General features: G+C 37.7%; 1 protein-coding gene across 1 annotated transcript; it reads right to left on the bottom strand.

Moving 5' to 3' along the window:
* Window positions 1–11,327: 11,327 nt before the first annotated feature.
* On the bottom strand, window positions 11,328–13,189 carry LOC145028952 (putative indole-3-pyruvate monooxygenase YUCCA3). Its single transcript, XM_078977635.1, has 3 exons — window positions 12,333–13,189; window positions 11,867–12,238; window positions 11,328–11,791 (listed from the first exon to the last, which is right to left on the bottom strand). The coding sequence occupies exons 1-3, from the start codon at window positions 13,026–13,028 to the stop codon at window positions 11,567–11,569; spliced, it is 1,293 nt and encodes a 430-aa protein (XP_078833761.1). The 5' UTR covers window positions 13,029–13,189; the 3' UTR covers window positions 11,328–11,566.
* Between the last annotated feature and the right edge of the window lie 6,762 nt (window positions 13,190–19,951).

The raw sequence follows: 19,951 nt of genomic DNA, 5'->3' as shown, positions 1-19,951 counted from the left end.
ATGACCAAGTCACCCTTCACTAGCACTTGTGAGAGGGGTGAGGGTTTATTGGATCTCATACACACCGACATGTGTGGGCCCTTTAGATCCACCACAAAGGATGCGAACCGCTTCTATGTGATTTTCACCGATGATTATAGTAGATATGGGTATATTTACTTAATCAAGCACAAGTCAAAAACGTTTGAAAAGTTCAAAGAATTCAAACATGAAGTGGAGAATCAATTGGGTAGGAAAATGAAGATGCTTCGATCTGATCAAGGAGGAGAGTACCTAAGTCTTGAATTCCACGACTATCTCAAGGAATGCGGAATAGTTTCGCAATTGACGCCACATAGGACACCACAGCTGAATGGTGTGGAAGAAAGGCGTAATCGAACCCTGTTGGACATGGTTCATTCCATGATGAGTCGTGCTTCACTACCTATCTCATTCTGGGGGTATGCCTTAGAGACTACCACCCACATCCTTAACCGAGTCCCTACAAAGAAGGTTGCCAAAACACCTCATGAGTTGTGGACAGGGAATGCTCCCTCGTTGGCACATATCAAGGTTTGGGGCTGCGAGGATTTCGTAAGACAAGATACTCACAGCAAGCTCGAACCTCGTAGTGAGTGATGTATTTTCATCGGCTACCTGCAGAAATCCTTTGGATATCTCTTCTATAGACCGAGTGACAATGTTGTCTTCGTTGAGAGGAGAGGGGTTTTCCGAGAGCGAGAACTCATAAGCCAAGGAGACAGTGGGAGTCAATTGATCTTGAAGAGATTCAAGATTCGAGTGATGAAGGAACCTCTATCACTAGCGCTCAACCCGAGGAGGAAACTTCGGTTGAACCGATTGATGAGTCCTTACCTCTTAGACGTTCCGAAAGAATTAGAGTTCAACCCTAGTTTTATGGATTTCATATTTCTACCGAAGGGGACACATATATTAGTGATGGTACACTAATAAATCTAGATGAACCTAATAGCTATAAGGAAGCCATGGCAGGCCCAGAGTCTGCAAAATGGAAAGAGGCGATGGACAGCGAGATTCAGTCCATGTATGACAACCAAGTTTGGAATTTGGTTGACAATGTGCCCGGATGTAAGACCGTTGGGTGCAAATGAATCTTCAAGAATAAGACCGACGTGGATGGGAATGTGCACACGTATAAGGCGCGATTGTTTGCAAAGGGTTTTACTCAAACTCCCGGAGTTGACTATGATGAGACCTTCTCACCAGTTGCTAAAAAAAAGTCTATTAGGGTGATGCTAGGCATTGCTGCATTTCATGATTATGAGATATGGTAAATGGATGTCAGGACTGCTTTCCTTAATGGGAAGTTGGCTGAGGATGTTTACATGGCTCAGCCAGAGGGTTTTGTCGATACAAAGCATCCCAATAGAGTGTGCAAGCTTGAGAAGTCCATTTATGGGCTTAAACAAGCATCTCGTAGATGGAATCTTTGCATTGATGAGAAAGTCAAAGAGTTTGGATTTGTACGAAGCAAAGATGAATCATATGTATATGTCAAAGCTAGTGGGAGTATAGTTAGCTTTCTCGTGTTATATGTTGACGACATATTACTCATAGGAAATGACATCCCGACACTGTAGGAAGTTAAGTCCTGGCTCGGGAATTGTTTGGCTATGAACGACCTTGGAGAGGCTTCCTATGTTTTGGGAATAAGGACAATGAGAGACCGAAGTAAGAGACTAATAGGACTTAGTCAGAATACTTACTTGGATAAGGTACTAAAACGATTTAGTATGGAAAAGTCGAAGAAGGGAGAATTACCGATACAAAGTAATGCCAAGTTAAGTAAGACTCAAAGTACGAGTACCGAAGCCGAGATAGCAGAGATGAGCCGAGTACCTTACGCTTCCGCAGTTGAGTCAATCATGTGTGCTATGACTTGTACTCGCCCATATGTGGCCTTTGCTTTGAGCATGGTCAGTAGATATCAAGGGAACCTTGGCAGAGCACATTGGACTGTAGTCAAGAATATCCTTAAGTACCTTCGGAGGACCAAGGAATGGTTTATGGTTCTCGGAGGGAGTGATGACTTGAAGGTGCGAGGGTATAGTGACGCTAGCTTCCAGCCCGACATGGAGAAATACCGTTCGCATTCGGGTTGGGTCTTTACCCTTAATGGAGGAGTAGTGACTTGGAAAAGTTGTAAACAAAGACCGTAGTTGATTCGACGTGCGAATCAGAGTACATTGCAACGAGCGAAACATCAAAGGAGGCGATATGGTTGATGAACTTCATTGAAGACCTTGGAGTTGTACCTGCCATAAAGGAGCCTATGGAAATTTTCTGTGAAAATGAAGGAGCGGTTGCCTTGACCAAGGAACCAAAAGATCATGGTAGATCTTGACACATCGACAGAAAATATTACTTTATTAGACATCAAGTAGAAGAAGGGCACCTCATAGTTAAGTGGATATCGTCAGAGGATAACCCATCAGATCCACTTACGAAGGGATTGAGTAGGGTTAAGCACTTGCAACATGCTAGGAGCATTGTGCTGAAGGAAGATATTAGTTTGGATTAGATAGTTTGGAAACTTGTAATAGATAAATGTAATTGAAATTTGATGATTAAATAAAGGATTATTATTTAATGGTGTCTGTCTTATGTTAATTTTTTAACTATTGTTTCACTTTGTATGTTTTGACTTCCAGAATGATTGAGTTTATTAACAATAATTGAATCATTCAAACGGTCCACAGTCGTTCATATGTTGGAAGTAGGTATGAATGAAGACTATCATGAATTGGTGTGTAGATTGTCTGAAAGATATTAGACATAACAAAGGTTTGTTACAACATTCATGAGCGCTTATAAATAAGTTTTGAGCATTGGAATAAACCCGCACTTGCTGGAATCACATCATGAAATCTATCACTAGTGGTCGCAAGATGATAATATCATATGGTCTTAAACCAAGATATATGGTTTATTGGTTGCTGATTGATTGTACATTGATAATGCGAAACCGCATCAGTAAATTGATGTTATAAATCACTTTGTTTTGTATAATTGATTAGTGAATAGTAAATGCATATAAGTCGAAGTTTATCTGTTACTTTTATCCTAAGAGGGTAAAAGCGATATCAGGGCCCCTCGATGATTTTGATTTGACTTATGTGTCGGGCCCGGTCAGGATTGAACTGATGTGTTCAATTAAGTTCTATGTCAAATGAATCTGAGATCGAGAAACTGATTGCTGGGACAGTAAGTATGACAATGTTTCATGATATTGTCGGCACGATATCTAAAAAGAGGACTATATGATCCCTTATCTAAAGGACATGTTACTAATAAGATCAGAGTTCGATAGCATCTTGAGAGCTACGATTGCTAATCGAGATGTACTTGCATTTGCGGTTACTAGACTTATCCAAGTGGGAAACTGTTGGATTAGTTTCTAAGCTCGTAACCATATTTTGTAGGTACTTGACCCGGTTGTGCATGGTCCATTTGGGGTGCCTTCACCAAAGCAACTTGACTGGAGAAATAAATAGAGAAAGAGGTTATTATGATTTATTAATATATTATAAGAATAATATATTAAAGGAGAAATCATATTTTTTGATTAATATTGGTCAATAATTAATTAGGAATTAATTTTATGATCAAGTGTAATTAATTAAACTAGAGGTGTTGAATTGTAATTATGTGATAGTTGCAAAGTAGGGCAATGTTTACCCTAGATATAGTTTGTACGAATTCTAGCGATAAGTAATCCTTGAAATCGTCCAAGGATAAGGGTTATCAAGGCTTATCTTATGGTTACCTGGTGGGCAAGCAACTAGATAAGGATAAGGACTGAAACCCTAATCTCTACCCTATATAAAGACCCCTAAGACCATAGAAATCGCCCCACTTGATCCCTAGGGTTCCTAGAGCCGATTTCTACCTCTCCTCTTCTCTCTCTCTCTCTCTCTATTGCCTCTCTGATTGGTTGTGGTGTTTGTGAGCCATTAGAGGTACTACACTTGTGGTACTTGCTTTCAAGACTTAGGGTTTGAAGATTTGAGTTGTTATTGCAATATAACAACAAGAGGTATGTGATCTATCTTTCTATGTGAATTTCAAAAATACTAGGAGCATGCTAGGGTTCTTCATGTGTTCATAATGTTGTGTATATAATAGAGAGAACATAGATCCAAATGTAGGGTTGCATGCACATATAGGATTGTTTGTTCAAAACCCATCAGCCATCGCCATCGCCACCATTGCTTCCGCTATCTCCACCAGCTCCCTCAATTAGCATGGCATCAGGAATTTCATCAACCTCATCCAGAGCGCAAAGCTGTCGCATTCCCTCCATGTCCAAATGCCCCAAGCCCAGGAGACAAGCATGATCCATAGCGATAAACACGAGCAGGGCATCATTAATACTAGTAGTCTGGCTGGACCGGGAATCACTGGTACTGGCGTCAGAAGAGACAGAATCCACCTCAGCTTTCAGCCCGCTTCGACCTTACTCCTCACTTGCAACGAACGTAACATACCTGATCTGACTAACATCACTGGTGAACTTCGGATGCTCAATTAGCTTGTCCATAATGCGCACAACTCCCACATATAAGAGCCAATCCTGGTCGCACCGAACAGCCAATCCTGGTCGCACCAAACAGCCTCCTTGAGGAGCTTATCATGGTCAAAGACATCACGCTCCAGGCTCTCATTTTGAATCAGGAGCACCTCATTAGCTTCGGTCAAGGAGTCTACTTTGGCTTCCAGGGTAGATCGAATTTCTTCTGCAACAGTTTTCTCCGAAGCATGTAGGGCACACCTCTGGTCCAAGCCGTGAACATCCTTCTCGAGCTCAGAAATCCGGCGTTTCAGGTTGACCTCCCAGGCACCGCAACCCGTATGGGCAGTTTTCATCTCGTTAAGCAGTTGAATACGATGGGCACCAGCGATGAGATATAACATGGTCTGGGTAGTAGCATAAGACATATTATGAGCCAAGTCAGGGCTACCCATGGCGTCCATATCGATGATGACAGCAGGCAGAAATGCATGGTGAGCAAATTCTACGGTGTTGGTGCGGACAGACAACGAGACTCACTCTCCAAACTCCAAGAAGGGACAAAAACTTTAGATCCAACATCACCCCCCGGGACCCCTTCACGAGGCTGGGTTTGATGCAGCTCAGCACCCCCGAGACCCCTATGAGGAGAAAGATCAGAAGAAGAATGTGGGACAAGTTGAAAAAAACAATAGGCTGCTTAATTGCCCCTCGATCCACCTCAGATTGTTCCACACCGTCATCAGGGATCACAAAAACCGCCTCGGGCATAGAAGAGATCGAGTTCAATAAACAAGTAAAGCTGCATCTCAATTTAACTCGCCTCCCGATGTTACAGACATCGGTGGAGGTCTCCCCTATGACCAGGACGACCTTCCTCTTTGAAATGGCCTACGAGACGTAAGATATGATGCCATCTTTGCTATCCTCGACTACCTCCGTATGGCCAGAGCCGACAACATAAGATGAAGCACCCTTTATGATAGGCTGGGCAGTCTGGGGTTGTTCCTCGACAGTTGCTGACGACCTTTCCACAACCACAACACTGTAAGAGTAGTTAAGGCGAGCTGGTCGGCCCAGCAAGGTGGAGGAAGCGTTTCAACTAGATTAGTTTCCCGGTGCTACAACTTCCCCCGGTACCGCTTCTGCAGGACTTCATCCATATAAAGAGGAGATTCGGTACCTTTAAAAGTAAAAGCAAGTCAAGATTATATGAATAAAATCAAAATGGATAAACATGAAACTCTTCCCTACTCTTTTCAGAAAAGAGGTGGGGGGAAGGGGGAAGGAAGAATAATAGAACTACTCACCATCAGTAACAATGTAAAAAATAGGCATCTTCCCTTGAAGCCTCCAAGAAGGGATCATACCAACACCGGCGAGCAAAACCTCCGAATACTTCTCAGGCACAAGTTGAATAGCCTTCAGAAGATCAGCAATAGCCTTGTTGTAAGGGTATAACTTAAGAGTAACATCAGCAAAGTTGTTTGCTCAGTACCGCCTACGGCCTACCCAATCCTGGTTGACCCACAACCACTTGTCTTGCTAGTTCTTGGGGGTCTTATAATCAGGAACCAAGGTATGCCCCCTAGCCAAATAAAGGACATATATTTGTCGCCTGTAGCACAAAACCTGAAGAAGTACTTGAAGACAAAGCAGTTGGGGAGCACCCCATTGGCTCAAAAAATCTTCTCAAACGCCACTACCTTGCTGACAACATTTGGTGTGGGCATTTGCATATTACATCCATTCTTCTGCAAACGATCCTCTTAAAAATCAATGAGGGGGAGGCATAGACAAGCATTGAGGGTTTTCAGGTAAACACCAACCTTGCCTGGGGGAGGAGATAAAATCATCAAATCAGGAATTGGGAACTCAACCCCATCACCTGGAGAAAAGCATCAATAAGGAGCTTAAATTCGTCTTCAGATCAAACGGTATCAGATTAAGTAGCCATGGAACCAAGAGAAAAACCCTAGAAGAAGAAAAAAGAAGAATGGAGAAAGAATTGGCATAAATAAGGAATGCCCTTGAATTTATAAAGAATAAGCAAAGGCAGGATATTCAAAATCCATGACTTGATGATGTAACCGACTTTCATAATGGGCAGTGATGTCGCCGTAAAAATTGAAGCAATGATTGAATCAGAGCTTGACGTATGTACCGAGCAGTTAGGCCCAGGACATCATAGCTAGTCTAGTAACACTATGACTACTGGACTAGGTAAATTGTCGATGGGCCCCTAGCACGTACGAAGAAGTCGTGCCAGGATGCGCCAAGGAATGCCCCAAGGCATGCTGCGCCCGATGGGTTAAGCCCGATGGAACCTAGCGACTATCAGCACCCTTATGAGTAGGGCGCTCACGAAGAAAGGCTCGGCCCTGCCAGGGGTGCCTTCTATTGTGGGACAAATGTAAGGGTCTCAGGCGACAAGGCAAATGCTTAGAGAATTACTGCTTGAACCAATCGTTGGCTCTAACAAATTCAGGAGCACGGTCACCCAATCAGCGGTCCCGATCCTATCAGGTCTGACGCCCTTGTCCCATACCGACCATCCGAAGGACTCAATATAAAAGGCCACCCCAGGTGCCTTGGATATTAATTCGTCTTTTCTCACTTTACTTACAATATAATCTCAAGTCTATCCACTAACTTGACCTTCAGAGCATTTTCCCGGGAGTCTCCTCCCGGAGAATGGCTGGCGATGCTTTCTCATTGTGACCTCTTAGCTTCATCGGAATCACCACATGTGTAAGGCACCATCGTGGAGAAACCAATTCACATCATTAAGCTTTATGGATTAGGTTTTGGACCTTCTTGGGCAGTTCCAATGGATAAAGTTGGAAACTTTATCCTTCTCGATCACATTTTGGACTAGATATGAGCTTTGGAGCTCTTGGAATCAAAGAAAATGACTTAATGTATTAACTTGTTGGAACTTCAGCAAGCACGACATGTTTCTAAGTCAACATGACGTGTTGGCCGAGATCTTCCGTACTATTTGGATGCAAGCGGAGCATGCCATGCTTCTAAGTCAACACGATGTGTTGGGGTCAACATGGACCATTGCCTTTGACCAAGTTTGACCTAAGGGGTATTTAAGTTATTTGGAGTAATATCTAAGGATTAGTCACTGTTTGATGAATATATATTGGTAGGAGCTGAGATTCGGAGTCGGGACCTTATCAGCTATGGATTAGATCGAGAGGTGACTTTTCCTCATTGTACTTTTAGGTCGAAGGCACCAAGTTCGGCCCTATGGATTGTTATCCTGGTTTATCGTATGATTGTGTTCAGTAGTGATCTGGTAGATCTATATCCTGGTAGATAGGATGATGCTATGCCTAGTGATCTATATATCTGCCTGTTTTCCTGTTGACTGATTATATGTTTATCTGTTATATGTTGGGTTGAGGTTACACTACTTCGTGCTATAACCAACAAACCATGTGGCATTCCAGTTATGAGCTGAGGTTCGGGTGGGGCATTCCAGGTGGTATGCCAGACTCGTACTGAGGGCTTACGGGCATTAGAGCATTCCAGATATAAGCTGAGGGACGGATAGGGAATGTCATACTTATATTGAGGGCTTAGTAGCATTCTAGATACAAGCTGGGGATTGGTCGGTATGCCAGACTCGTACTGAGGGTTGGACATTTGTATTCTAGTCTTATGACTGATTGGACTAGGGAGTAAGCCAGACATAAGCTGTGGGCCCCAAGGGCAAGGTAGACATATGTTGTGGGCTCAGGGGTAAGCTAGATATGAGATGTGGGCTCGATAAACAAGCCAGACTCATACTGTGGGCTCAGGGGGTAATCCAGTCTTGTAGCTGTGAACCTTGTCCATGTTGTTATTTTTTTGTGTCGGTATTTTGAGGGAAACTCACTAAGCTTCGTGCTTACAATTTGGTTTATGGTTTCGGGTACTTTATTAGACCGTGGCAAGGCGAATGCATGATCGTACACATCTCAGTTTTACAATTAATTGAATATTGAGAGACTCTGATTTTAAACAATAATTTGAAACAATGGTTTTGTAACACTTCTATGCGACAAAAGGGTTGTTTTGAAAAGTTTTTATATTATTGAATTTTATGGATGTTTCATACATACATACATACATACACATGCACACATAACTATACAAATACATATACACATTCAAATACACACACACACATATATATATATATATATACATACATACATACACAAATGCATACATACATATACACATACGTACATAAATACATACTTATACATACAAATAAACACATACATACACATACATATACATACATAAATACAGACATGCATATACAGATAAGCACGTATATACACATACACATACATACATAATTACATACATACACATATATACACATACAAAATATACATATTTCCCATAATTTTCATCATTTTTCATTATTTATACATTAAACGTAGATTATTTCAGCTTATTGATGTTTTAAACGTAGTTTTTTTCCCTAATTTGTTCGTTTTTTTGTGTCTTAATTAAACACATCCGTTACCATTATTATATATTATGATTTTGTTCATTAATATTTTTAGTATTTGTTATGATTTTTAATAGTTTTTGTTTTAAATATGAAAAAAACAGTGAAAAAAATGTTTTGAAAACTCGAATAATAATAATAATAATAATAATAATAATAATAATAAACCTATCAGTATTTCGTAACTATTATGTAGCTAATCTTCTCTGTCGGTAGTCCGTAACTAATTAGTGACTAATACCTATAGATTTACTTCCGTTGATATTCCGTAGTTATTCCATAGTTATTTTGTTACTAAATCAGGACATCTCATTCCATATATATTCCGTCAGTATTCGGTAATTACCTACGGTAATTTTCTTTTTCTTTTTTTTTTTTTTTTCTTTTTTTTTTTTTTTGTAGCTAAACCATATGTTTTTCTAGTAGTGATAGTCGACTATATTTTTTTGGTGTGAAAAAGAATGTAAATATATGATAGGTTGAAAATAACCACTATATGCATTATTTTTATAATATTTTTATCTAGAAACCAAATTGGGTTGAAGATGGCCCAAAAATGACAAGTAAAAATTCTATATTCTTGTGTTCTGTCGCACCATATCATTGTTGCCCAAATGGATGTAAATTATCACAATGTTCCATTATGGAAGATGATATATGCAGACTTGAACATAAAGACTCATTCTCGAATCTTATATCTTTATCGCTACGTAGCGATGACACAAATCAGTCCACTAATTTTTTTATGATATGGAGGTGAATGATATGCTCAAGTAAAAAACCAGTATCATAGAATTTGTTGAAAGATTTCCGTATTATATGTTTATTTGTGTCAACAATATTCAAGTAGATATACAAAGGAATTAATATTTGTGTGGTGTTATGATCAACCAGTTTACTGCTCTGCTGTTAACCTGCAGAACTGCAATAAAAGGACAAATGCCATAACATACAACCCTACTGAACACACCTTGTAGGAATGGGCGAACCTGATGCCTAGAGACCCCATGTTTTTATTATTTCTTGAAACAAGCTGTAGAGATGACGTCAGCTTAATAAGTTCCATTGAGAAAAAGACACAAAAGCAAGTGCTCTTCTTCCTATGTTACAAGCTGGAACACCACTGCAAAGTATATAGCCTCTAGATGCTTATTATGCATATGTTGAACAAAGATTTGGATTTTTTGACATGCAAATAGAATCTCACAAAAACAATTGTATATGGGCAATTTCTGCATGTTTTTGAATATGCAGTATGGGTACTCATATGGGTTGTCTCTATCTGCTTTTTCCATTTTCAATGGTATATATTTCCTATGGGCAAACACTCAGATAAATACTTCAAAGGATCGTTTATTGTTGGTATTTGGGGATATCCGTAACATAAATGATAGATTTTGCACGTTATTTACCTTGTGCTTGTGTCTGCTGGATCACATGCGCCGCTCTTTTTCTTCATGCTAAGTCCGGCCATTTCAAGAAAAGAGTTATCTTTGACTTTTTATTAGTCAAACGAGTTTTTTTCCATTCTTTTAACGACCGTTGAAGTATTATCACGAACAACACGATGTCAATACCAGTGCAAAAAGACGAGGTTGATGCACGCTTTTCATGTAGTTATCTTTAACACTGTTTTAATAGTTAAAGAATCACTTCTACAACTTCTTTAATAAGTGTTTATGTATGTATTAAGTAAAAAAACAAGACTCATATCTATCATAGTTGGTTAAATCATGTCTCTTTTAAGAACAATCAAGAATACTTAACATCAACATCATTTTAGAAATTCATACTCTTAGAGTTGAGAATGCCCAACTTTTGACCAAAAAAACACTCACATGGGTATGGGTGGTGTACTATAAGTCTGTAAATGTCTATCCCCCTTCTAACACCATGTAAAGTTACTTGACATTATCACATATATATGAGAAGTACTCGATCCCTTATAAATTTTAGTCACGAGAGTGATCGTGAGTAAAAGCAGTGGCCCCCTGTATGGACCTAGAGCCCATATTTTCTATTAACTACAAATGCTGGACCATATGTAATCCTTTCAATGTTCTTAGCCGACTATAGCATTCTCCCTCTCTTTATTTCGGTATCATGGTTATAATTTATTTGTTTTTACATTAAAATAAACATTACTAGCATTCATGTTTTCATTTTCTTTGATAATAAATAAAACCTCTAAAACAAGCAGAAGCCTAGTTTATAGAAGAACATAGTACCATAAAACAATAGTTATTATAACATGGAGAAAATAAGTGTTATCGAGTAAATATTTATGTAACAACATATATTACCAAAAGGGAAATAAAATAAAATAGGAAAAAAACATCAAAGAAAAAAGCCTCGTCTTCCCGTTTTGTACACAACGTCGTAGCCTAGACTGAATCCGGAGAGGGCTATGTTTTTTTTGTACTTTTTTTTTCTATCTTTTTATCTGTCAACTTACAAAACTTAAGAAGGCAAAAACAATACAAAATATAAAGTACAATAATTTTATTATATGTTTTCTATTTGTTGCATCTTGGTTCACAAGACACTGTAACATAATGATTCGTGTGCTTGGTTTCTTGATTCCAAGTCTTGCCAATGTCTTGTGCAACTCTTATGGCATCAAGAGATGCACCCAACAGACCTCGTCCTGTAAAGCCAACTGCATAAACACCCGCTTTCCCTTTCCACCCCTCTGGAAATGGCGTCATCGGCATCCCTTCTTTCGAAAACAAATCATTTTCCTGTGAAACGCATCTCATTAGGTCATGGGTATAAATGGTATTTCACAATCAAGATTTCTTGAAAAAAGTCGTTACCTTTAACCATGAAGGAACATTGCTGCGATACCCAGTTGCTAAAATCACTGAATCTATCTCAAGATTTGCTCCATTGACCAACTCTACACGACCCTGTGAAAATTTCTTGATTCCTGGAACTATTTTAATCTTTCCAGATTTGATCTTTTGTAGTGCACCAATATCCAGAACAGGGGTTTTTCCTTTGATGTTCTTGAGCTCTAATGGACCTTCTGATGGCCGATTTATACCATATTTTTTTAAGTTCCCAAGAATATAACTTGCAAGAACCAGAAGTATCTTGTCAACCACCTTTAATGGCAGCCACTTCATCAATGAAGTTGCCAATTCGAAAGTGGACTTCCCAGCAATTTCCCTCGGCAGTATATGAACCTGATTATCATTACAAAACAACCAAGTTTATTAGAGAAACTAATTAAAATCATCGCGTAATAATTAGATTCGTTTTACATGAAATAGAACTCACCGAGCTTCGAACCACCATGGATGGAAAAGCATTATGGTGGCAGAGATCAAGAGAAACCTCCATGCCGGAGTTCCCACATCCAACTACCAAGACTCGCTTTCCTTCAAAAACCTCACCGGACCTATAATCACAAGCATGCATAACTGTTCCATCAAACTCATCCAACCCTTGAAACTCCGGCACCACTTTCTCAGCATTCTCCCCTGTCGCCACCACAAGCCACCTACATATATACTCCATCTCACAGTCACCGGTCACAGTCTTAACACGCCAAAGCCCACAAGTCTCATCATACTTGGCCAACTGTACTGACTCATTAAACCTCGGGTTAATCTCAAACTTCTTGGCATAAGATTCAAGGTAGTTGATAAACTGATATTTCGAAGGGTATTCTGGGAAATTTGGTGGGAAGGGGTAGTAAGGTAGTTGGCAAAATTGCTTTGGGAGATGAAGTTTTAAACGATCATAAGTCTTGTTTTGCCAAAGAGACGCAATGCAGTTGGCACGATCAAGGATGACAAAGGGAACCCCTTGTTGCTTAAGCCCTGCACCAACGGCAAGACCAGAAGGTCCAGCGCCTACTATAACTGGTCCGTTGACCAGTATGCATCTTCGTGAGAATAACTCTTCATGTTCAAGAGCATGATGAACCATTGTTGGCAAATGATCAGGATGGTTATAACAAGCACAATGCATCAAAAGAGAGTATAGAAAGATTGAGTGCGACAGAAAACCTCTAAATAGGAAGAATGTGCAACATTAAGTATGTGAAAAGATATGTGTGGAGGGGGTGAGAGGGAAATGCAGAGGTATAAATAGGGTCTGCATGTGTTTGGGATTGGAAAATGATAGCCTTAAGAAGGTCCTTTTCTGAATGATTTGTGTGTGAATCATAACAGTACACTAATATCTTATAAATAAAACTTAGACGTTATTATATTCTCTAGTTTTTTTTTCTTGCTTTCCGTACCACACATCCTTTATGAATGTGGAATAAGTATATCTAGTGATTTTGGAAATGAATATCCTAAAATGGGACAACAATTGGTTCGAGTAGGTAAACTAATAGGAAAATTTACTTTCTGCGTAACATGAGTAGTTAATCAAAGTTGTAAATATTAGTTTCTTACGGTTAGGCAGACATTTTTATGATTAATGGAATTGAAATTATATAAGTATTATGGTTGTAGTGAAGTTATAATCATAAATCTTAAATCTTAACGAAAATGTCATGAAAATATCCAAAGTTTAGGCAAAATAGACAGTTCTTGAGCTGAGATGTGGTCCATAGGCCTCTAACTAAGTTGCTCGTTTATTTATGTGATCTTTTCTTCAAATTCCCATGGTGGGTCAGGCACATGCTGACCTACAAAATCTTGTACTAATCCCCCAATTGCATTATTCATTCAACATATCTAGACTATAAGGCATGGGCTAAATTTTGGCTGTTGAGAGGTTAAGGTGGCATTGTTCAACGACATTAAGGCCAACGGAACATCATATCTCATAGCCGTTGAGTTAAAAGATATAGTTAGAATTTCAGGGTAATAAACATACTTGGATATTCTCAGAATCGTGATTTCACTATCAAATCAAAGTATTGGGTGGTAGTCCCTAATTTTTTATTGGATAAGACTCAGAAATGAGAGCAAAAACAGAGAAAATATGGATGTTATGAATTTCGTGTGTACCATCAAATGAAGACTAAAACTTAGTTAAGTAACTTTTCCATCAGAAAACTGTCACCAGACAGTTGTATGTCTGAAAACTGTCACAAAAAACAGTTTGATGTCTAAAACCTGTCACTAATCCGAGTTATTTATATGAGGGTCAAAACAAAGTCAAAACCACGTTTATTTCAAAAAATTTAGATTTCTGATGAATTTTTAATATTGCAATATAACCCAGCCAAGGGCTCTGCCCCTTGGACCCCGCTCCCAGGGGCGTTACCCACGGACCCCGTTCATTTCGCCCCTAAATAACAGTCTACTTTAAATCTTGAATGAACTTAAACAAGTGTGCACTCCGCACCTTCCTTGTTTGTTTAATATTTATCAAGATTAATTTTTGGTCAACAATGTCAATCCATTACACTTAAATATACATTGATGATACAAAATCACCAACAAACCTCCCCCATTTAAGTGTAATCTTGATGAACTTAAAACAAAACATAACAACAACAAAATGATGCATAAATGAAATATGGTGACGATTGAATTTCACATTAGTATATTACTCATTCCAAATATTCGAATATCAGGGTGTCACTAAGGATTGAACCCTTTATATTCTAAGAGAATACATGAAGATAATATACACAACAGTTTGCATTCTCAAAGTTCTAACTTGACACTATATTTTACTAGCTTGTGTCCCATCCTTCAATAAGCATATCAAAGTAAGGTCCCAAATTCTTGAAGCAACTAAACTTTATGCTTATATAGGTAGTTCTTTTGTTCTTGCACTTACAAATGCAATGTTTCAAAGAACTATTAAGAAATTAAATTTCAACCTCCTTAACTTGTAGTATTGAACACATCCCTTGGGATGATAATAATAATAATGTTTTCCAATCTTCAAATATCAAGCTTTCCACTTTGAATTCAACATCTAATATTACATTAGATGGGAATGGAGTATCCCAACATAAAATATTTTAAGTGGACTTTAAACCCATCCATACAGCCACCTTGTGTACAAGATCTCTTGCTAACCCTTTGGTTAGATGATCGGCTAAATTCAACTGAGTTCTTACAAACTCCACATAGATCACACCAGTCATGATGAGCTCACGAATCATGCTATGTCTAACACCTAGATGTCTAGACTTTCCATTGTACACTTGACTATAAGCCTTAGCCAAGTTTGCAGCACTAGCACATCTTATAGAAATGGTAGATATCGGTTTGGGCCATAATGGAATTTCATAAATCAAATTCCTTAGTGACTCAGCTTCTTTACTAGCAGCAGACAATACAACAAACTCAGTCTCCATGGTTGAATTACTAATACTAGTTTGTTTCTTAGATGCCCAAGAAATGAAACCTCCTCCAAGAAAAAAACACCCAACCACTTGTAGAAGAGTGATCCTCTAAGTTGTTAATCCAACTGGCATCTGAATAACCATCCAAAACATAAGGATATCTACTATATGTTAAACCATAATTTATGGTCCCTTTCAAATACTTGAATACTCTACTCACAGCTTGCCAATGATGTGAACAAGAATTACTAGTATATCTACTAAGCTTTCCCACATCATATGCTATATCAGGCCATGTACTAATCATGGAATACATTAGACAACTAATAGCCCTTGAGTATTCAAGTTGAGATACTGGAGATACTTTATTAGGTAGAAGCTTAAGACTAGGATCTATAGGAGTGCTAACAGGAGAAAAATTCTCAAAGTTAAACTTTTTCAATATCTTCTCAATATAATGAGATTGAGAAATTGAAATCCCATTGTTTCCTTTTCTAATTCTTATACCAAGAATTACCTCAACCTCCCCCATGTCTTTCATATCAAAACTGGATGTTAAGAATTTCTTGGTTTTGTCAACTTCTGCTAAATTGGTACCAAAAATCAACATATTATCTACATATAAACAAATCATGACTCCTTTACCAGAAGAATCAAATTTGATATATAGACACTTGTTAGCTTGGTTTAACGCAAAACCATTAAACAAGACAACATCATCAAACTTTTGATGCCATTGTTTTGGTGAATGTTTTAAACCATATAATGATTTCTTCAACTTCTACACTTTGTGCTCATTTCTAGGCATAACAAGCCCTTTAGGTTGTTTCTGTAAATTTCCTCGTCTAAGTCACCATTTAAGAATTCAGTTTTCACGTCCATTTGTTGAATTACAACATTATGTATAGCTGCAAGAGCTAACAATAATCGAATAGTGGAAATTCTAGCAACAGGAGCATAAGTATCAAAGAATTTAATGCCTTTTTTTTTTCTAAAGCCTTGAATAACCAATCTGGTTTTATCTTTATCAATTGTGTCATCCACCTTCATTTTCCTTTTGAGGATCCACTTACTTCCCAATGCCTTGCAACCAGGAGGTAAATCTAAAAATACCTAAGTATTGTTGTGCATGATAGAATCAATCTCATCCTTAATTGCTTCTTTCCAGAAATAAACATCCCCAGATGTCATAGCTTCACTAAAAGTCTTTGGATCCTCCACAATTTAAAAACAATATTGATGCTGTGATATAGTCTCATTCCGTATTCCTTCAACTAGATAAAGTTGAAAATCAGATCCAAAAGGCTTAGCTTTTCTAACTCTTGTGCTTTTCTTAAGTTCAGGTACAGAACTTACACCACCAGAATCATCTTCAGCTTGATTAGTACTCTTGCTAGAAGATTGATGAATCATGTCCCCTGGTCTAGGTATAGACATAAATATTTCTTCATCAAAAATAACATCTCTTGACTCTATCATAGTGTTTACAGATACATAGTCATTAGATTCTATAACATAGAATCTATATGCTTTGGAATACTCAACATATCTAATACAGATACACTCTACACCTCTCTCACCTAATGTTTTCTTTTTGGGTTTAGTGAACCTTACAATTGCTCTATAGCCCCAAACTTTGAGATAACTCAAATTTGGTACCTTTTACACCAAAGTTCATAAGGAGTATTCTTACTCCTTTTATTTGGAGTTCTATTCAAAATGTAACATGCAATTAACATTGCCTCACTTCAAAACCCTTCACTTAATCTAGAATAGGACAAAATGGAATTAACCATTTCTGTTAAAGTCATATTCATCCTTTCAGCTATACCATCTTGTTGTGGTGTATAAGGTGCTATGGTTTGATGTATTACTCCAGTTGATTCAAAATAAATTGGATCATAATACTCACCACCTCTATCAGTACGCAAGACTTTTATTAATTCATTTTTATGAAGCTCAACTTGTTGTTTATATATTTTAAATTTATCAAGTGCTTCATGCTTAAAATGTAGCAAATAGACATAACAATATCTAGATGCATCATCAATAAAAGTAACAACATACTTATTGTTTCCATGAGAAGGTGTTGCATGGAAATCACATAAATCACTATGTATAAAATCCAACACCTTGTTTCCCTAACATCTTTGAAAGGTTGTCTAGTGATTTTAGTTAGCATGCATGTTTTACATTTTTCATTATTTTGCATATCAAAAGCTGGAATAAAACTCATTTTAGACATGTCTTTTAAACTCTTGTAATGAATGTATCCTAGTCTAGCATGCCATAATTCAGATTTATTAAAATTATTGGTGGTACTAGTAGAAGCCATGCAAACAGAATTATCAATAAAAGGTTAATTAATATTAAGTCTAATCATTCCATTGCATACATATCTAAATCCCATAAATAACCATGTCTTGACAAGATATACTTGTCACTTTCTAATACTTGTTTATAACCATAATTATTTAAACCAATTTCAGACACAAGATTCTTTTGAATCCTCGGTAAGTATAAGACATTGTTTAGACATAAACACTTTCCAGAAGTAAAGTAAAGTGAAACAGATCTTAAACACTTGACTAGTTCAGTTGCAACATTTCCCATTTTCACCATAAATCCATCTTCAATTGGTTGGCATTCCTTGAACAAACGAAGATCCTTACATATATGGCTTGTTGCTCCCGAATCAACCCACCATGCAACATCATCATCTTGCACATAGAAATATAAATATGAACATATTTAGAATTCTGCATGGAAACAGAAATCTAACCTAGTTGCTTTTCTGGATCCTTGGATCCACTTGGTCCAACACCATCCTTGTTCACTTTGCGAAGATGACAATCTTTCTTAAAGTGACTCGGTTTGTTACAATTCCAACATACCAACTTAGCCTTCTTGTTTGAAGACTTGTCATCTTTTCCTTTTAACTTCCTTTTTTCCATTAGACTTCTTGGGATTCTTTGAACTTTCTCCTTCCACCATGTTCACAGAAGAGGAACTAACTTGGTTCTTTCCTTTAGCATTGTTATCAAGTTCTTGAGTCCTTATGGATTCTTCATTCCTTAAATGGCTTCCATGTTGAGTCAAAGTCAGTTCCTCTTTGTTATGTTTTAGATTGTGTTTAAAATCCTTCTAGGAAGGGGGCAGTTTGTCAATGATCACAACCATAAAAATGGCTTCATCCATTTTCAGATTGTGTTGAGCAACCTGTTCCAAAATCCTTAACATTTCATGGAATTGTTCCATAACAGGCCTGGAGTGAACTATCTTGTAACCCATAAAGTTACTGACTAGAAACTTCTTGCTAAAAGCATCTTCATCCATGTACTTTGATTCAAGAGAATCCCACAGTTCTTTTGCAGATTCAAAATTTTGATAGATAAAAAGAGAGTCGGAACATACACCATAACAGGCCACGACATATGTAATCATCATTTTCCCACTTTGATCTCTTTCGTGTTGCCTCCAAAGGTTCATCTTCAACAAATTCTAGGAAAACTGGCATGGGTGTACTCGGAACATACACCATTTTAAGAGTGGTAAGGAGAAAGTGTATCTTCTTCTGCCATCTACGAAAATCTTGCCCTTCAAATGAAGACCAAAAATTAGTTAAGTAACATTTCCATCAAAAAACTGTCACTAGATAGTTATATGTCTGAAAATTGTCACGAAAAACAGTTTAATGTCTGAAACCTGTCATTAATCTGGGTTATTTATACAAGGGTCAAAATAAAGTAAAAAATCGGGTTTATTTCCAAAAATTCAGATTTCTGATGCATTTTTAATATAGCAATATAACCCCAACCAGGGTCTTTGCCCCTTGGGTCCCGCTCCTAGGGGCGCTGCCCCCGGACCCCCGTTCGTTTAGGGGCTTCACCCCTAAATAACAGTCTACTTTAAATCTTGCACAAACTTAAATAAGTATGCACTCCACACCTTTCTTACTTGTTTAAATATTCATCAAGATTGATTTTTGGTCAACAAGTCAATCCATTACACTTAAATACTTATTGATGATACAAAATCACCAACAAATATTGCCTCCTTAACGTAGCTCAACACGTTAATTGAAATGATATGACCGTTTGGAACGATAAAATTGGAATAAAAAAACCTTATATTCTTTTTCCTATGATAAATGTAAAACATTAACACACAACTATTATCTTTTTATACAAGTCTCTAACAAATATTTTTTATTATGGATCCATTTGACTTGTTCTACGATGATGATGATTAGGTGCGAACCTACTGGGTGTCACAAATCCGTCACAAAACCCTAATAATTGTAAATTTAATGTAAGTATGTCGGTGTCTTTTAGTGACAGATTTTTTGATGAAAATTGCCATCGAAAAGTAAGTATTTTTTAGTAGGGCAACCTTTAAAAAACTTATGCAACCCTTATTATTTATTTCTACATCCGCCACTGATGATGATATGTTAATCACCATGATCTATGAGTATTACACTAACGAGTTACTAGAGGAAGATGTAGTCCCTCTACTAACAAGAAGCACGATGTTAAATAGAGATTTTGAGGAAGGACACGGACAAGTATATCACAATTACTTTGCGGATAATCACGTACACCAGCCTAAGAATTTCAAATGAAGATTTCGT

The sequence above is a fragment of the Lactuca saligna genome, chromosome 2, assembly GCF_052625555.1.
Source record: "Lactuca saligna cultivar CGN05327 chromosome 2, ASM5262555v1, whole genome shotgun sequence".
NCBI lineage: Eukaryota > Viridiplantae > Streptophyta > Magnoliopsida > Asterales > Asteraceae > Lactuca > Lactuca saligna.
Note: the sequence above shows the minus strand (reverse complement) of the source record. Positions and strands in the feature narration are given on the sequence as shown.